Genomic DNA, 18,741 nt, shown 5'->3' on the forward strand with positions numbered 1-18,741 from the left:
GTTGACCCAATAACTGAATACAACTTAAAACCATGGTGGGAATTATTTGGTAGCCCACAACTTGAGGTTTATAAGCTCACAAATCCCATTTTCTATCCATGTGGGATGTTATTACAAACTTCCCCACTTAAACTCCAGACGTCCTCGTTACGTCTGCCCATAATCTTCCTCCTTGTAATCTGCGATGTACAAGGATCGGCTCTGATACCATTTATAATGCCCCAAAGCCCAAAGCAATAGGTTGGCCCAATAACTTCGGATTCAACATAAAACCATGGTGGAAGTTATTGGTAGCCCACAACTTTGAGCTTCTAAGAAGCTCACAAATATGTTTTTCTATCCATGTGGGATAGGTTGTTACAAACTCCCCCACTTAAATGTCAAGTCTGTCTAGAATCTTCCTCCTTGTAATCGCCTAAGATGTTACAAACACCTCCCTTGGCACGAGTTTTCCCCTTTTGGCACATTATCTGAAGGCACCTATTGCAGTCCCACATCGGCTAGACATGGACCATCAAACTTGTATATATGTAGGAACCTCCTATCTTTCTACAAGGGTTCTTCTAGAGAGAGATTCAAAGGGGTCACATATCCTACCAGTACCTATCAAAAACAATCCACTTCCTTGTGGAGGTTTTCCAAATTAGAGGAAGAACCCATCATGCTAAAGAATATAGGATGGAGCTAACAAGTAATACTAAGAATAGCAAGAGTAACAAATTGCATATGCATAATGTGTAACATAATGATCTGCATCTCTACCGCATATCCTAGAGAGAGATTCAAAGGGGTCACATATCCTACCAGTACCTATCAAAAACAATCCACTTCCTTGTGGAGGTTTTCCAAATTAGAGGAAGAACCCATCATGCTAAAGAATATAGGATGGAGCTAACAAGTAATACTAAGAATAGCAAGAGTAACAAATTGCATATGCATAATGTGTAACATAATGATCTGCATCTCTACCGCATAATATCCTTCAAAATTGAAGAACAAAGAAAAACCAAGAATCGACGCATGAATTAAATATTGCTTCTATTATTAGTATCAGCAGCATTACCGCATGGTTCACCAGGAAACTTCGTATGCAGTTCTGTCTAAATCAAACTCAGTTTGAACAAAAATGGTATCATATACAATTAAATCCAATTTAATCATCAAAGTCGAAGCTAGCGAGGGAGAGGAACAAACGCAAAACTCGATTTAGCCTTCATATGAATCAAGAATGGAATGTGTTATTGCCAATATTCAACATCTCTGGATTCCCATGTGGAGTGCATACCGTCTGGTTTTGAACCTGGGAGCCATGAAAACAAACTCATAAGCGAAATGAAAATGTTATCAAGATTGACGATTTGACGCATCATTATTCTAGAAGTATGAATATCTTACATACCCTTCAACGATGACAGAATAAGGGAATATTATGGACCCCAAATCAATATTTATAACTTGACAAATAGATCATTGAAACTTGAAAAGTCCCCTAAAAGTGAAATATTACAACTTTCACCAGAAATCTCAACAATTTCATCCAACCATGGGAATGTATTCTTTTCTGAGAACAGAATCAAAGTCATTAGCAGATATCTAAAAGTCCGAAGTATTATGTTTCTAGAAAAATGAAATCTGATGATAAAAGAGTTCATCTCAATTCAAGGGTCAAGGAATTAAACTGTCCTAGAGAAGTTGGACTCTAAGTTCTCCCACCAATAAAGCTAGAAAATTAAACCTCAAGGGTTTTGGTGTAGTGATTGAGGTCCTGAGGGATGTGGTGGAATATCCCATCTGCACAGGGTTTTGATTCCAGGCATACACAACAATTGTGGCCAAGAGTTTTATCAGGGGCTGATTTCATTTCTTGCAATCACAATTTGCCGGGATTAGTCCAGGCATATCCCGGGATACCCTTCCAAAAGAAAAAGCTAGAAAATTATATAGTTTTGTGTTAAGACTTTAACAGTTTCTAGCAAATAGTTTAGGTCCATAATATATTGATCAAGTTCATTTCTATTTCTATAGAAGAATTTGAAAATCATGTAAGCAGATAGCATGCAGCTCTTATACTAACCTGTAAATTTGCTTGAAGCGACATTGTGATGATTGGAGATTCATGTAACTTCATACCTAAAAAACTTCACGATCCATGGCACCATGATCTTCTGTGCAAGGGGCAAAATGATGGAACTACACTTCTGTGCTACTCTTTGAAGCATTTTGCTATACAGGCAAAGCATGAGGCATAGCCTTATGTACCAGTTGTTGCCCCATTTCCGTCAGAAGAAAAGCTGGTAGACTTTGGACCTTCACTTCCTCTGATTACTCTGCTATATATAACTTTGAAAGACTGAGAATTATATGGTCTGTTCAGCAAACTAATTGGCATTCTCAAAGTCTGCTTCCGGTTTCTTCTGCCCCTGATCAAAATATTGAAGGTCTTCTCAGTCTCAACCTTTTGAGATGGTTTTTGCACATGATTTTCTCCGGTGCTTCCCAGATTCCAATTTGAACTGCCATTGTAGATAGAACCACCATTCTCTGCTTGAACCCCAACGATTCCATTAGACTCATCAATAACTTTTGGTGCTTGAAGATTCGCGTCTTGCTTACTTTCATCCTCATTGCTAACCTCAACCATTAGATTAGGAGTTCCATTAAGTTGTTCAGAGCTATCAAACACCTGTTTTGCCTCCATGTTTGGATCAGAAATCGGCCTCACTGCTGGTGGTGAGATGGAGAACTCCATTGGATGGCAGTTGGACCAAACTGGCCCAGTAACATACTGTAACCCATTAGCACCCATATTGCATTGCCACGCAAAATGATTGGGATGGAACGGACTGCTCGTCATAGGAAACGTACTGTTGGGTAACGATGGAGCTTGTGTATATGGAGGAGAGTACATAAGAGGTAATGGGTGCATCATATTTGGGGTAGCTGGAGATGTAGGGTATGGCTGGTGAGGAGAGGAGCACATTGGGTTTACTGCAGGTAAGACATTGGCGGGTCTTGGGTGAAGAGTCATGTTCATTTGCCATGGGGTGGGACCGGGAGGGAGAGCAATGTTCATGGGCATTGGTGCAACTCGAACAGGTGGTGATGGGCTGAATGGAGTAGCTGATGCAGACAACCTCTTGTTTGGGAGTTCTTGAGTACAATTAGGAGAAGTAACTGCTGGTGAATCGTTTGAAACAGCTGATTTTTGCAAGATGCAACTTGAATCATCGGTAGGTTCAACATTAGTAGACGAACCTTTCTCAGATAGATCCTCTATAGTGGAGGACTCAATTGGAATTGGAATTGGAATGTCAATGATACTTTTGTCTATTATCTTATCAACCTCCACAAAGCTGGTTGCATTCTGTTCCACCACGTTTGCAGGTATGGTCTCTAGATGTTTATCTCCTATCAAGTCACTCAAATGGGTTTCTTCTGTCTTTTCAAGACCTTCTGTTTCATCTTTCATATTGTCTACAGAACCCCCAAATAGGTCCTGAACTTTCTCTTCCTCGAGATTTCCCACTTCTGCCACTGCAGACTCTGTACTTTGTTTCGCTAAGGTAGGCTCCTCATGTTTACCATTATCGATTTCCTTGTCTTCAGGAGTATCGCTTTGTGACTCAAACTCCCGGACCTGCAACAGAGAGATAGTACCTGGTGGGGCCAGAGCTACTTCCTTGTAAGAAGGAGATTTTCCGATGCTAACTATAGAACTTCTTTGTGGTACATGTCCTGCTTCTTTTGTCTTTTGTACTGAGGCAACATCGATTGAAGGATTTGATTCCTCTCTACCATTTCTAGACGTTTCTTCCGTTGTATCCTTGGCAGATGAAGGTGTGGACTTAACTCTATATGTCAAAGCCTTAACGATTCTCCGTCCAAATTTATGATTAGGAGAGGGAACCTTTGCAGCATGGTAATCAACATAACTTGCAGGAGATATCACTCGTTTCTTTATGAAATGATACCTACCGTTTTGAAAGTCATTCTTCAATTTATCTTCAGACTCCTGAAGTACACCTTTCTTTTGATAACTGTAAACCTTGTTGATAGCCGCTTTCCTCTGTCGAAGTCGCCGTCCATATAAGCCTGCTGATCTTGGTCTTTGAACCGGTTGCCATCCTTCTTCTCCTTCAGCATGTGCTTCAGGAAAGACATCATTGGCAAAAACGGGGATTTGTGCAGCAGTTTCCTCTGATTGCAGCAGCTCGGAAAGAACTGACTTTTCTTCAGCAGTGTCTTCCTTGATGGGTGGACTCGACTCGATACATGGAGCGGTGGGTTCTTCATTCACCTGAATGTCATGTTCGACGTCCGGCTCTTGTTTCGCTTCATCTAAAATTTCTTTCAGATCTTTTGGAGATGCCTCATCAGAATTTGCCACCTCCAAGTTTTGGTAAGATTTCCCCTTCAACTGGAAATGAAATATGTAGTATATTTAGATACAGTAACATTACTTTTTATGAAGATGTACAGTGAAGACAATCGACTAGAGATCTAAGTCTTGATGAGCTACATGTTCACCACAGGATAAGATGGTTCACCTCCAATGTGAAAAGAACCATAAGGTCCGCGGGATTTGATAGGATTGTTGGAATTTGGAATTAAATTCCATTTCAATCCTTGGTTTGGTTTGGAGGAATGCTTGGATTTGAAATCCCACCATGGGATCTAGAAATCCCATGGGGTAGTTGGTATTTCGCGGGATTTCATAGGATTTATTTGTAATAACGTCTAAATATGTTAAAAACACTTGTTTTGTAACAATCAATTAAGAAAAAGGTAATTATTTATTTTTATAATTTATTTATAAAGAATGGATTCAATTCCATTCCAAATCCTATACACCAAGCACATTCCAAATCCTTCCACGAAATCCATATCCCTCAAAAACATTTTGTCAAACCAGAAGGGCCCTAAGTCCTGCTAGAAATTTGTTCTTCCTTGTTGCCCCTATCCAACCTGACTACCTAATAATTTTTGGTAAAGCTTCCCCATCAACTAGAAACATTATGTATCCCAAGTGGATGCTATTATTTCTACTTGCTTTATTGATGAAAACGGAGAGGGTCGTCATACGACTAGTAAAAGGTTGCGGTTTGGATCGGCTACATGTATAACCAAGGGTCAAATGGTCAACCTCCAATTTAAAGTTCAACCATTCATCCTGCTAGAAATATTAATCTTCATTTATTGCCCTTTTCATACATGTCTAGCTATAGTTTCATAACTTTACCTAAAGAGATGGGAGAAACCAAATCTTGGTTTTATTATAAGATTAAGAAAGGCAATCTCAATTATCAACCAATAGTACATATGATTAAACATACCTTCTGGATATAGCTTTTCCTTTTTAGACCCACACCATCTGTCCCTTGACCATCATGACTTGGATTAATATAGTCAAGCAAATCCGATACGCTGTCCATAATAACATAGTCGTAGCCATCATTTATACAAATCAAGTTGTAATAAAATTTTGGAATAGAAGGGACTAATAACATACCTAAGATGGCCTTTGCTAGCTATGGATGCATCGGGTTTCCGAGTCCCATTTCTTGCAGCTTCTTGCTGTTCAACAGCCTTGGATTCAAAATACTCAAGCCAAGCAGCAGCATCCTGCAGCAATTGACTCGAAGGTTACAGTCTGTCTGTTTGAAAATTTGAATTAATATAAATGCAAGCTTGTATTTAGAAATTATAACAACTACGATAATAATAGTAACAGTAATAGTAATAATAAGGATAATCTGATCGGTGAAGCCTAGATTAGATGCTTCTTCAGTTTCTTTGCCAAAATTAAAATTCTATATCCCTTGTCACTTCTACAAAATTAAATGTTGAAGAATAATATATTCGGTGTTGGAGTCCCACATTGGCTAGACTTGGACTATTTCTCATGTATATATGTTGGAACCTCCCCTTTCTCCTCGAGGGCTCTTTTGAAGAGTAATCTAGGTTTCACATATTCTCACATGGTATCGGAGCCTAGGTCTGTCACTCTAGGGACCTGACACTTTGGCTAGCCCCTCGAAACACTCTGGGACAATCCGTATCCATCTAGCCTCCGTTCAACGCGCCCCACATTGGTTAGATTTGGACCATTTCTCTTGTATATATGTTGGAACCTCCCATTTCTCCTCAAGCGCTCTTTTGCAGAGTAATCTGCAGGTTCCACATATTCTCACATTCAAGTTCACTTCAGAGGCTCAGGAAACTACCTGTGTGCGTAGATCATCTGGACCCAGCTTTGCACGTAATATCTGCAAGGTCGTTTGTTCATGCTGAACGCTCAGAGGGTAAGCTTCCATTAAAGAGAGCGCAATTGCTATTGCATGGTAACTTGCAGCAGTCTGTGAAACACAAGAAGCATAGAGGTTATGGTTATTCTTGTTTTTTACGGTTTGTTCATATCCTTTCAGACATACACCATTAAGACTCATGTTTCTTCTGAGGAAGAAGTAACAGGTAAATAAAAAACCTGGATATGGTCTGGGCCAAGTAACTTTTGGTTGCACTTGAGAGCTTTATGCAGATATCTGAGGGCGACATGAACGTTTCCCAGACCTTCCTCCATCATAGCTACATTGATGTATGTTGCAGCCGTATTTGGATGTGATGGGCCACAAGTAAGATGTAGCAAGTATAATGCTCGTTTTACATACCTGATATAGTAAAGGGAATAGTAAGTAAAGAGAAAAGATAAACTATGACGAGAGATGATAACCTGAATTTAATGAACTATATAGTACACAACGAAATCAACAAGCCCTTAATCCCAAACTAGTTGTGGTAAGCTAAAAAAAGTTGCACATTGAACCACTTTTTGGTTCCACAAGAATTAATTGCATCCTTCCACACTCTCCTTAGTTGGAACTTCCGGCAGTTCTCTAAAAAGGATAGCGGAAAAATATATCCCTAGAGTTGAGACTAAGAGGAATGTATAAACCAACGTTTCCATAGATTTGATCGTGCACTTTTTTTTTTATTAACCTGGATATCCAACCCGCTTTGCAAGCTGACTAATCCCAGGGCAACCACCTACTTTGCAGGTTTCCCGGAGTCACCGCATTTGAACCTCCGTGGCCACAAGGGGATTTTTGTTCCTTCTTGGATTTGAACCTGGGACCTCCAGGCACTTTTGACCTTTGGAGCCAAGCTCAAACCAATCGTGCACTTGCCTTTAGTATATTTCATCCATTCAAATATCTACACACTTCTCCCATATTAATCTGGTTCCACCCCAATCTCTACTAAAACCATCTTCCAGCTAGAGGTCTCCTTTAATGATCTAAACCGCTGTTCCCTCAGCTTCCCAGAAGTGGTATGACCTGAACCTTTTCTCAGACGCCCACATTACAAATCCTATCCATCCATGTATGGCATACATAACTCAGCGTTTGCATTCGATGACTCATATTGTATAAAATTTGTTTTTAGAACTCCACTTCCGAGTGAATATACTAGGTACGTTTGGTTTGGTTAGACAAAATAAGCCAACTGTGGAGCCCTCATTCACTAGTGAAAGAAGATCCTTACATGCATGTATGATGACCCCTCCACTTGAATGAATATGCACAGAAAAGACCACACAAAAAGGTTTATGGCAAAACAGGCTTCTACAATCTAATATGCAACTCTTCTCCTGTCAATGGAAGCAACTCTCTCAATAAGGATTGAGAAATGAGCCAAAAAAAGGGGAATTGCCAATGCTATCAGCCAAAACATGCACCTTGAAACGTCACATGCAAACAACCAACTTTACTGGCATAGGGAAAAGATGAAGAATAGGATGAATGTAGTTGACACCAATTAGTTAAGATAACAGGTATGGTAATTGTAACGAAGTTATGCTATTTGCAAATTATTGCAAATCATAAGCATGACGAAATTTTGTGCGACAAATAAAGTAATATACAAGTGTGCCCAATCTAACTAGTAGTTCATGAACTTTCAGCTTAAGAATAATCTTAGCTAACTTAATTCCTTGGAATACTAGGAAAACTGTGACATATTAATGTTAAAGAAACAATTCATGTGGATCAAACGAAAATTGACGACATCTCTTAGAGTGGCTTCCAAATGATGCAAAATGCAAATTAAGCACAACACAAATATTGAAGTAATTGGATGCTAGGGAATGGTTGTGGTCTGAAGCTCAATGTCTCATAGTCGTAACCGTTTTTTGTAAGGTCAGGGTGTTGGTCTATGTCCCTCACACACAAAAGAATGATGTTCAAGATGCATGGTTTCTTAATGACACACTGAAGAGTGTTGATCACTTGCATGCATATTCACAAAGGTCATTCCAAAGATCGGATGTCGATCTGAATTAGAATCCCACAAAAATATGAGAACAAAAACATACTTGAGAGCCAACTCTGTATGTTGAAGCCGATAGTAGAATACAGCGAGATCCCCATAACTTTTCATGGTATCTGGATGATCCAATCCCAGTTCTCTCTCATTGATGTCCAGAGCTTTTTGTTGGTAGATTGTGGCCTGAAATTTGATCCAATGTATTGGAGAGCTTGAGAGACATACAAAACAGCAACAAGATAAATCTACATTCCCCATTATTAATAGATCAAGACCTGATTGAAATCCCCCGTGTGGTATAAAACTACAGCAAGTAGGCTGTAAGCTCCTGCAGTTATCCGGTGATAGGGACCACACACTGCAACTAGCTTTGCAAGAGCCTGAAATGAAGGACAAGCAATAACATGTAAAGTCATACTAATTATTAATAATAAAGCACATGAAGACTTGCTGAAAACACCGAACTATTATTCCGTGTGATGTTACTATGCTTAAAATATCAATGAGGATGAGGAGAGGGAAGTGCAAGGGAGGAAATGTATAGCAACATGATCCAGTCTCAAATCTGAAGAGGGCCACCTAATAACGGAGGCTGGTTCATTATTAAACTTCTGCCATATGTAACTTTGGTACCTTTGTCCCATAGCTAACAGCATCTTCCAGCTTTCCCTTGTCCAGAGCTGTCTTCGATGATTCCAGAAGTTGACGTCCATCAGCAGATGAGCACGCTGCTTGCTGCAAGAAACATAAAATCAAAATATCAAATAAGATGGACTAATTTAAAGACAATGACCAATCGAATATGATTTGTTACTATCATTCAATGGTGTAATTCATCACCTTATGCACTGGAACTAAGCTGATGATGTCCTCTTTTCTGAAAGGGTGGGGAGAATTCATATCAAAATCTCTTGGAACCAGCTCAACGCCAACCTGGAAAATTAGTACAAATTTGTTTACAGCTAACCGATTTCTTGATCATTAAAAGCATGGAAAACATATATTCCAAGAAGAAAACTAATTACTGCTCCTTTTCAGCTAATGGGATTAACATCTCATCAGCATAGAGATGTATACAGCATGGAGTATGCTATATGAGCCTATGATACATGATGTCTTTTTCAACCAACAATAGATCAACAATATTAATGATACCTAAGCGAGGATATCATCAATTCTGTATGACACAGGCCTCAATTACCTTATGGCATAACCCACGTAGTATAGCAATTTTTCTCAGTTCTGTGTAGTTAAAGCTGGCAAGATCCCAATCATATCGCTTCTTCAAGAAAACTTCTAGCCATGTCCTTGTCAGATAATCAACAGCAGAAGATTGCTTCGCTTTCTCACTCTCAGGAACCCCAAGCATCAGATTCAGTGCAGCGGCAATTGCAGCAGCCATTTCCTCTGGTTTAGAAACAGCAGCAATCACTGCCTGTAAAATGTGCTTAAAAGCTCGTACTATCATTTCATGTATACAGAGAGATTGCACGTGTGACAACTTTTCTGAAAGCTTAACCTGATCAAAAATAGAAATAGCAAGCATTAGTTGGTCTCAGATAACTTCTTGACATGGTCAAAGATTGCAAGCAAAGGGTATGCATATCAAGAGTTAAAAGAGTATAGAACAAAATAAAATAACTTTCTAATGATTTTTTGGAACCAGATAAGTTGTCACGTTACACAGAATGTGTCTATGTGCATATATACACACACACACATGTGCACACACACACACACACAATCTGTAGATGCACATTACAAAAGGTTACAGAATGTTTTAGCAAAGGCATGCATGTTAGCATCAGAGTGTAATTAATAAAGATGGACCCACAACTCACAAAAACCTTATGCAATAGATTTCCCAAAAAAAATGCATCAAGGCACTAACCACTTGTCCTAGAGAACGCATGCGGAGACCTCGTGTGTGCATAAAATCAGTTAGAGTTCGCCCATCAACCGGTGATAGTTCCAAGGAACCAAAATCTGCAACCTGCAAATGGTGAAGTGCTAGAAGTTGTCAAACATGAGACTTTCATAAAGGTCAATTAGGAGAAGAATCAGAAAATATGTGTAGCTTTGTATTACCAATTTTGGAAGAGCAACTTCATTGTAATATTTCTGAGATTGGTCGATCAGCTCCAGCAAAGACTATAAACAACAAGAGTAGGTTAATATAGAATACTATACAAGGATATAAAACTTCAACTTTTCCAAGAATACAACACTGCCAAAGGGCCATTGGCCCAGCGGTATCAGGTAGCCCAACCTTCCTAGAGGTCAAGAGTTCCAACTTCCAACCTCGTTAAAGATACGGAGTGTGTATGCGTTTCATTTTCCTTACATAATATATACATCAAAAAAAGAATATAAAAACTAGTACCACCTTGCAATGGAGTCCGGTTTCTGACTCCTTAAGCCGAGTAAAAGCAGCATCAGATAATAAATTTCTTAAAGTAAGCTCATTTTCAGTTGCATTGGCCTCAAGCTGAGATTCTGCAAAGTCTAACACAGAGTTCTCCGTTTCCCTGTTGACAGCATCAGCAACTTTTGAGCTCCGAGACTGAGGTTCTGTATTACTCCCCTCTAAATCCTTTTTCCTGTTCTTGAGGGATCGAAGAGGTGTCCCAAGCCCCTCAACCTTCAGCTCATTCTTCACTTTATCAGTGGAAACCTTCTTGTCCTTTTCAGATTTCTTTTGGTCTTGTAAATGTTGGATCCAGCAAGCTCCAAGTTCCCATCTTGTAAAGGTGTCAGCTTGGACACACTCTTCCTGAAGCTTAGTTAGACTCTCCTTCAATAGTTTCTCAACAAAATATCGGGAAGTACTGAGCTCTTCACTATCGGATCTTCTTAAGTAAGGGAGAACGTTATTCTGTAGTGAAGTTTTCTTATGAAGTAGCAACCTCAAACTGCAAGGAATAAGCTTATATTGAGAACACATTAAGTGACACAAAGAGCACAGACCAAAATACATTTGCCAGACAGTATAACTACGACTAGATAAAGGATGCATAGTGAAGACTGGTACAATGTAAAACATACCCTACAAGCCGAAAAAATATGTACTTCAAATTTCCTGAGAACTAGGGAAGCATAGATATCATTCAGGTGATGAAGTGATTGATAATAGAAGGTTAAAAACATATGTATGTGGTAAATCGGGGATTTAATATTCTGGCTGACAGCCAAGTACGAAATCAGTTCCTTCTACAGATTGAAATACTATGTAGTGATTAATACTCCTTTTACGGCCACATTCTTGTATGCAAGCAAGCTAAGCTAATTTATCACCCCCCCCCCTCTCAAATCCTGATATTAAACAATATTATCCCATAAGAGAACTTATTAAATCCCCACACTTTCCTTTTTCTAGGAAAAATCACACCTCACCTAAGGTATAAATTAGTTGGGGAAGAAAATTATTGATAAGAGCTATCACAATTTAGGCCACCAAACTACGTCAGTTTTGTTTCTTTCGTGTTAAAATAGTTCACATTATCAATGAGTAGCAACAAAACAATCCTTTATCGAACTACTAGCTCTATGAGTTCTCTTGGAGTCTCAATATATGTTGGAATCTCCCTCTTCTCCTCAAGCTCTTTCGGACATCTGCTGGGGTTCCACATATATTCTCACATGGTATTAGAGCGAGGGTCTACCATCTGAAAGGGACTTGACACTCCTGGTATCCGTACCCCATCTAACCTTTGTTGGAGGGGCATGTTGGAATTCCACATCTGCTAGGCTTGGACCTATTCTCCTCAATATATGGTGGAACCTCCCTTCTCTCTATAAGGGCACTTTCGGAGAGTAATGTAGGCTTAGCGGTTCTAGAACCATCAATGATTGGTGAACCGGCGGACCCGAACCTGGGTGATCTATCCATGACCAGGATGAAGCTTGGGTGAAACTAAGCGGGTGCTACTTTGCTATGCGCTATTCATGATGCTACCGTAGAAAATACTTTATTTGAAGATGGTGATGGCGCAAATACATTCCTCTGATGGGTTCCACATATTCTCACATGCTTTCAGAAAGAAAAATACAAATAAATTCTACTTGGAGTATGTGAGCACTGTTGGATACTCTACTGTTTCCCAAATTCAAAACATAATGCATGCCAATGTAGTTGGTCAGAAAAAACCTGTTGATATTGAGGGCACAGGCTCCTCCATCAGGCTGATCGAGAAGCTCAATGTATGGCAATGGAGGATGTTTCTTGTCGTTCTCTCTTTCTTCAACTTTCACAACAGCAGTATAACCACAATATCTTACGTTGACAACACCTAGAGTGGCAATATCCTGGTTTTCCAACATAAAAAGTCACTAATTAGTGGTATCCACTTCAAATTCACTGATCAAAAATAAGAAAGAACATAAAATTGACATGTTTGGTATATCTTCTTACATGAGCAGCAGTGTTCTCATCAGCAGTGATCCCTTTGATTAGGTTTCTCTCCACCAAGCTTTCTTTGTCCACCCCAGTTGCTTGGGATCCATCAATCTTTGTATCTACTTTGCAGCTAGCATCAGGGGCGTCCTTAAAAACAGTGATTTTCAAGTCCCCAATACTATCTGTATGTATTGTTTCACCACTTAAATCAGAAGGATTTACATGTGGCTTTTCCATTATGTGTTGAATGGCTAAAATTGCTTTGAAAATGGCAACGTCAACGAACAAGCTATGCAACAAGAAAGCTTTTCTGTCTCGAATCTGCCTATCTTCTGCAGTCTTGCAAGACATAGACGCAATATACAAGAATTCACTAGCCCAAGGATGCAAATCACTTTTGCCATCCCTTCCTAGACCACCCCCATTTCCTCCCCAACTCTCATCCTCTGCAGGAAGAGGTGGGAAAACAGAAGGAACTTGTGCTGCAACAGGAGGTATGAGCCATGTGTTTGCTCTGAAGCCATACGGGAGATTCCCAAACTGCAGTATTCAAGGAACTGTTAACAAACGCTCAAAGCATACAATTGAAAATTTCAGGAGATTAAGATTCTGTTCACTTACAACATTTTCATGTTAAAATAACCTTGACCTATGCATATAGTGTGTGAGTTATGTTGATATTAACATGGAAAAGGCTTCGAAAGAATTTGAAAGAAATATATATAAACCAAAAATTAAAATGATGTAACCATTTTATTATTAAACTAGAAGACCTTAATGAATGATTACTTCCAGAATTGTACCTTGTTCCTTTCAGTGAATGCTTTAATGAGATCTTCATAAGCCTGAAAAAGCAGGTACCTTTTGTCAGATAAGCAAGTCACATAAATTAACGCAAGGGAAACAAAAATAAACACTTTTTAAATCTCAACTAAGCTATTGCCTAGATCTCTTTTTGTTGCTTGTAGAAGAGGTTGACACCTGCGAGTGAACTGTTTGGTTTCCATGGAAGATAGACCTTGTACATAGAGCATGAATCTTCAAGTTCATAAACTACCTAGTCAATAAGAAAATCGCAATGTGGAGTTGATAGAGTTTAGCAAGAATCAGCTTCCACTTTGAGAAACCAAGGCCTCTCCGTCTGTACGATTTTAGTACTATTTGTAAAAAATGGAGGTAGCAACCACATCCAGTCTTCAACTAGCCTCCACAACTGCTTTGGCAGAAGGCACTTGACTTTACCAAAACCACAGCCATTTAGCATGACAAGTATGGAGTTTTTTTTAAAGAAACATGTATGGAGTATTGATGCAAGCTTCTGAAGCAAAAGGTGTTCAAATTACTTCTCCATTGTCGTCCAAGCATGAATGGAACAAACGGGCAAATATATAGTTACCTTCAAACTTACCACCAAACCCACCACAATTTCTTTCTAAGGACAAATATGTAGTCGATACACATTCTCTTTCCTCTCAATCAAAGTCGCTCTTCAAAAAAGGAAATGGGTACATTTGGTGGTTACTATATTTGAAACATTTTGTTGCAAACATGTTTAAGACGCAATTCATACACTTTCACACGCATGATTGTTGATGACGATAGATGGATAAAGTTAGAGGAAACAAAGATAGGGAATCATGACAAGTTTATGGACAAGCAAAAGTATGGAAAGGTGACCTGCAATAGATATCTTTCAGAAACTTACATTATCAAATGCTCTACTAAGTCGCCGCAGCAAATCAACAAGGTTGTGACATAAAATTTGCTGCTTCCCAATGCTCCAGAATCCTTTTTTACAAACTTCAATATGGACAGGCTTTCCATGGCACAGCTTCACCTTTACCATAAAGTTCAAGAATGTAAAGAAAACTGCAAGCTTTTACAAGTAAAAACCTTAAAACGTTCAAGGGTTTTCTTACTTCAAGTGAGAAAAGATAATCATCAATTAAAATGTCCTCTTTTAGTTGCCGTGTTGCCCTCCTTACATCTGCAAACGTTTGTAGTATGGCATCAGTACACCTCTGAACTCAACATAATATTCAAGGAAAAATAAAGAAGTTTGACTAATTGGGGTAAACGAGTCAGATGCCATTGTTCCCAAAAACAAAAATAAAGATATGCTAAATTGACTTATCCCATTTCAGCCACTGTTCCTACATTGTTATCAAATACTCGAATTATCATTCTTACGCTCATGAAATCTATCATCCTAAGTGCTATGATCCCTAAGCTCTGTTTGAAACATATAGTCTAAGATTTGGAATTCAATCAAAAATCCCTTGATGGTTAGAGCAAGCAATATTCATGCTCCAAAACACTAACAAAATCGTACAATTGCAATAATATATCAATACGAATCCCAAATATAACCGATAACAACGGAATTTCGGAGAGTGTATGTGTGTGCAACTATGCATATATGATCGTCGGTCCTTCAATGAAATTGTCTCCATCTTTTCGGATGTAGATATAGACTTACACTGGATGGGAGGAGTGAGATGAGAGAGAGAAAAGAATTCGTAAAAACTTCCAAGCTTGGGACACGAATTGCTCAACTCTCCCTCACCCTCCACTGAAATATCTTTCGATTGTGGTTGTTCCGGTGGCGGAGACGAGGTTCGCAGAGTTGAGGAACGCTTATTGCTTTGCTTCGATTTACTCGTCTTCTTTGCAGCCTTGACTTCAGGCGGAATCTTGCCGGAATCCTCCTTGATCACCGGCGACGGACCAAACGACGTCGTGCAGGCGACGATGTCCAACAACCTTCTGACGTGTGCAGTGGCGGTTTCGGTGTCATAGTCCTCTGTTTTGTAATAAAAGAAAATTGGTAAGGATAAGAATGTCATTTACTTAACTGTTTGACCACGTGGCAGTAAGATTGGTTATACCCTCTATGAGATCAAGCGTGCAGGGTTTCAGTGCGGCGACGTCCACCGTATCTTTCAATCGCGGGCCTCTTACCTGCAAAATAAGTACGTTAAAATGGGCATCTTAATGGGCCAATTAATCCAATTTAGTAAGTATGGTGGCCCATTTCAGTTTTTCAAAATATTAAGAGGCAAACACATTTTTATGTAATTTAAAATTAATATTTTTAATAAAATAAAGTAAAAAAATATAAGAAAGATTACAATTACATAAAACATATTGACGATAAAAATTGAATATTTATTTTCTAAAAAGTATTTATGTGATAAAATTATAAATAAAATTTCCATTGAAATTTTAAATAATAAATCATGAAAATTTAATATCGTGACAAAATTCTTACCTCATGAGATAACGAAAAATTTGTGATGTTGCACGTTTCCGTGTTCACTGATAATAGTCGACGAATATCTATGATCCTATCCGTTGATATTCCCTGCTTAAGAAATATATAAGACAAAAAGAAAATTATTTAAAATATTAAATAACTTAAAGACGTAGTATCTACGTATTTAAGCATGAATGTATGTATGTATGTAGGTGTATATCCTTGCGTGTGTGACTTCGGTGTTTACTGGTTGGACCCACGACGTTTTTTTCGTGTAGAGTCGTCTTTTAAATACAGTCCATTAATAATATTATAACTTTGAATAAATTTTTAAACCTAAGATAGTAAAGTTTTTGAAGTTATACAGAAAATCAGGCATTTGGCTTCTATGACTGTATTTACGTGTTCTTTTGTGCACCTGTTGTTTGTAGGCAACGTTGGTGAAATGTAGATGCTTAAATTCTTGATAAACAGTTCAACTTACGATATAGATAACACGTTATCGTTGATGTAGACGTACGTCTCGAACAAATTGTAACATTTTGGTAATGACATTTTTAACCCTATCTACAAACGACACAGAAACCTTCAAAATCCTATCTAGCATTCTAGCTATCGTCACGATATTCATTTTGTATTTTATATAAATTATATATAAATTAGCACATAATATATATTTTGTGTATTTATATTTCAATATTTTTCATTTAAGATTTAAATATTATTAAATATTTCTTTAATTAAAAAAGAGGGAAGAAAAGGTAACAAACCTTTAATATAACATGGGTATCATCAAGAAGATTCACGGTTATATCCACAACAACAGGAAGAACTGCAAAAATTAAACATTTTTAAATTAATTATTTGGAAAATCATTAATTAATAAATATAATATTTATTAAATAAATAAATGTAAATACCCTTCTCTTCTTTCTTCTTCTTATCTCCCTTGGTCTTCCCTCGTCCATTTTTGGGCGCCATTATTCAAAACCTTAAGCTTCAAGTCAATTATTCAAGAATTAAATTATATATTTTATTCATATAAATTAATTTAATACATGGAAAAAAATTAAATTTTTGATTTTGGGATAAGATTATAAAGAATAATTAATTTCGGATTTATTTTTTAAAATAAAATGTCATGGAATTATGAATTGAAATACACGAAAATTGTTAAAATTATGAGGAATAATTTATGGGTTATTTCAAGATAATGACATGGAATTATGAAATGACATAAAAGGGCATGGAGGTTGCTAAGAATTAAGAGAAACCAATAAAGACTATGTACTTGAATACCAATTATAGGCACATAAAAAACCCTTAGATTATCTACAATCTCTGATTCTCATAAATTCTACAGAATATCTGTTATTTTGACATAACATTCATAGATACGTTTCTTAAATCTAACTAAAATTATAAAGAAAAAAATAGGATTTTCAAGAAAGTACCATGGAATTACGAAGAAAGCGTTACATAAAAAAAGAAAATTCGGATTTTTGGATAAAATTATGAAAGATAAGATGGGCTTTTTTTAAGAAAATGCTGTCGAATAATGAAATGACAAAAAAGAGTCTCGGAGGTTGAGAATTGACCAAGTAATGAAGATTATGAACTTTAACCCAAATTAAATACAAGAAAAAATGGATTTGAATAAGATCGGTTTTTTCAAGAAAATGCGATACAATTACGAAATAATGAAAAGGGATTTGGAGGTTGGAAAAAATTATGCGAAACCAATTAAGGTTCGGAATTTAATACGAATTAAATACAAGAAAAAACTTGGATTTTTGGATAGAATTTATAAAAATAAATAAATAATAAGATGAGGTTTTTCAAGAAAATGTCATGGAATTAGGAAATGACGAAAAAGGGCCTTGGTGGTTAACAGAAAACAATAAAGATTCTGAACTCCAATACCCCGTAAATAGAAGAATAAAGTTTGGGTTTTGAATGATTAAAATCATGAAGAATAAATTAATGTTTTCAAGAAAATGTCAAGGAATTGTGAAATGACCATAAAGTCCATGGATGTTGAAATTAAGATTACCAGAAAACAAGCAGAAAGCAATAAAGATTCAGAACTGCAATAACCCATAACAAAAACCAGGATTGATTAATTCCAAGCAAAAAGATGTAATTTTTAGATAAAACTATGAAGGACAATCAATGGGGTTTTCCAAGAAAATGTGAAATGACAAAAAAGCCCATGGAGAATGAAAAGAATTACCAGAAAAGCTAGTAGTAGATATAGCAATAAAGATTTCCAATCACTGATAAGAATTGGAAAACCAGAACCAATGAAGAAGTTGGTGTATGTATCGCTGTGTGTGTTTTGTAGGGTTTTGTGTGTGTGTTTTTAGGGTTTTTGGTGTGTGTTAAGTGTGTGTAAAGAGAGATGGAGATGGAGATGGAGATGGAGGAGGAGCAGCATTAAAGATAAAATGAGGAGATATAGGGAAAGAAGAGAAGAAGGTGAGTGGATGATAAGGAAGGAAGGGTTGAGATTTAACGGTCAGATATATAAAATGGCAGCTTCTGCTTTTGCTATGGCAACTCCCGTTTCTAACTTTGGACATATTATTCATCATTTTCCAATTTTCCTTATCTTTTATATCTATATATATATATATATATATATATATATATATATACATCTATAAGTATATGTATATGTATATGTATATATATATATATATGTATGTAGACTTAGGATCATATAAGACCAAGATTTTTTCGTGAGATTCGTAAAACCAATTCTCAA

At 37.4% G+C, this 18,741-nt stretch overlaps 1 protein-coding gene across 4 annotated transcripts; it reads right to left on the bottom strand.

The window, feature by feature from the left end:
- Positions 1–1,013: 1,013 nt before the first annotated feature.
- LOC112526330 (protein TSS) lies at positions 1,014–18,312 on the bottom strand. Of its 4 annotated transcripts, none has more exons than XM_025136592.1 (25): positions 18,208–18,312; positions 16,895–16,971; positions 16,745–16,806; positions 15,990–16,082; positions 15,607–15,679; positions 15,198–15,521; positions 14,638–14,705; positions 14,424–14,555; positions 13,522–13,563; positions 12,734–13,258; positions 12,470–12,627; positions 10,709–11,234; positions 10,411–10,473; positions 10,214–10,315; positions 9,524–9,841; positions 9,163–9,255; positions 8,956–9,057; positions 8,598–8,702; positions 8,372–8,505; positions 6,485–6,668; positions 6,225–6,356; positions 5,510–5,622; positions 5,334–5,424; positions 2,075–4,417; positions 1,014–1,300 (listed from the first exon to the last, which is right to left on the bottom strand). In XM_025136592.1, exons 2-24 carry the CDS (start codon positions 16,953–16,955, stop codon positions 2,252–2,254), a joined length of 5,667 nt encoding a protein of 1,888 aa, XP_024992360.1. In that variant the 5' UTR covers positions 16,956–16,971; positions 18,208–18,312; the 3' UTR covers positions 1,014–1,300; positions 2,075–2,251. The 4 variants fall into 4 exon arrangements, with proteins under 4 accessions (XP_024992360.1, XP_024992359.1, XP_024992358.1 ...); XM_025136591.1 differs by having other exon boundaries at positions 2,131–4,417; positions 15,990–16,085; XM_025136590.1 differs by having other exon boundaries at positions 15,990–16,085.
- Between the last annotated feature and the right edge of the window lie 429 nt (positions 18,313–18,741).

The sequence above is a fragment of the Cynara cardunculus genome, assembly GCF_001531365.2.
Source record: "Cynara cardunculus var. scolymus isolate 2C chromosome LG 14, CcrdV1, whole genome shotgun sequence".
NCBI lineage: Eukaryota > Viridiplantae > Streptophyta > Magnoliopsida > Asterales > Asteraceae > Cynara > Cynara cardunculus.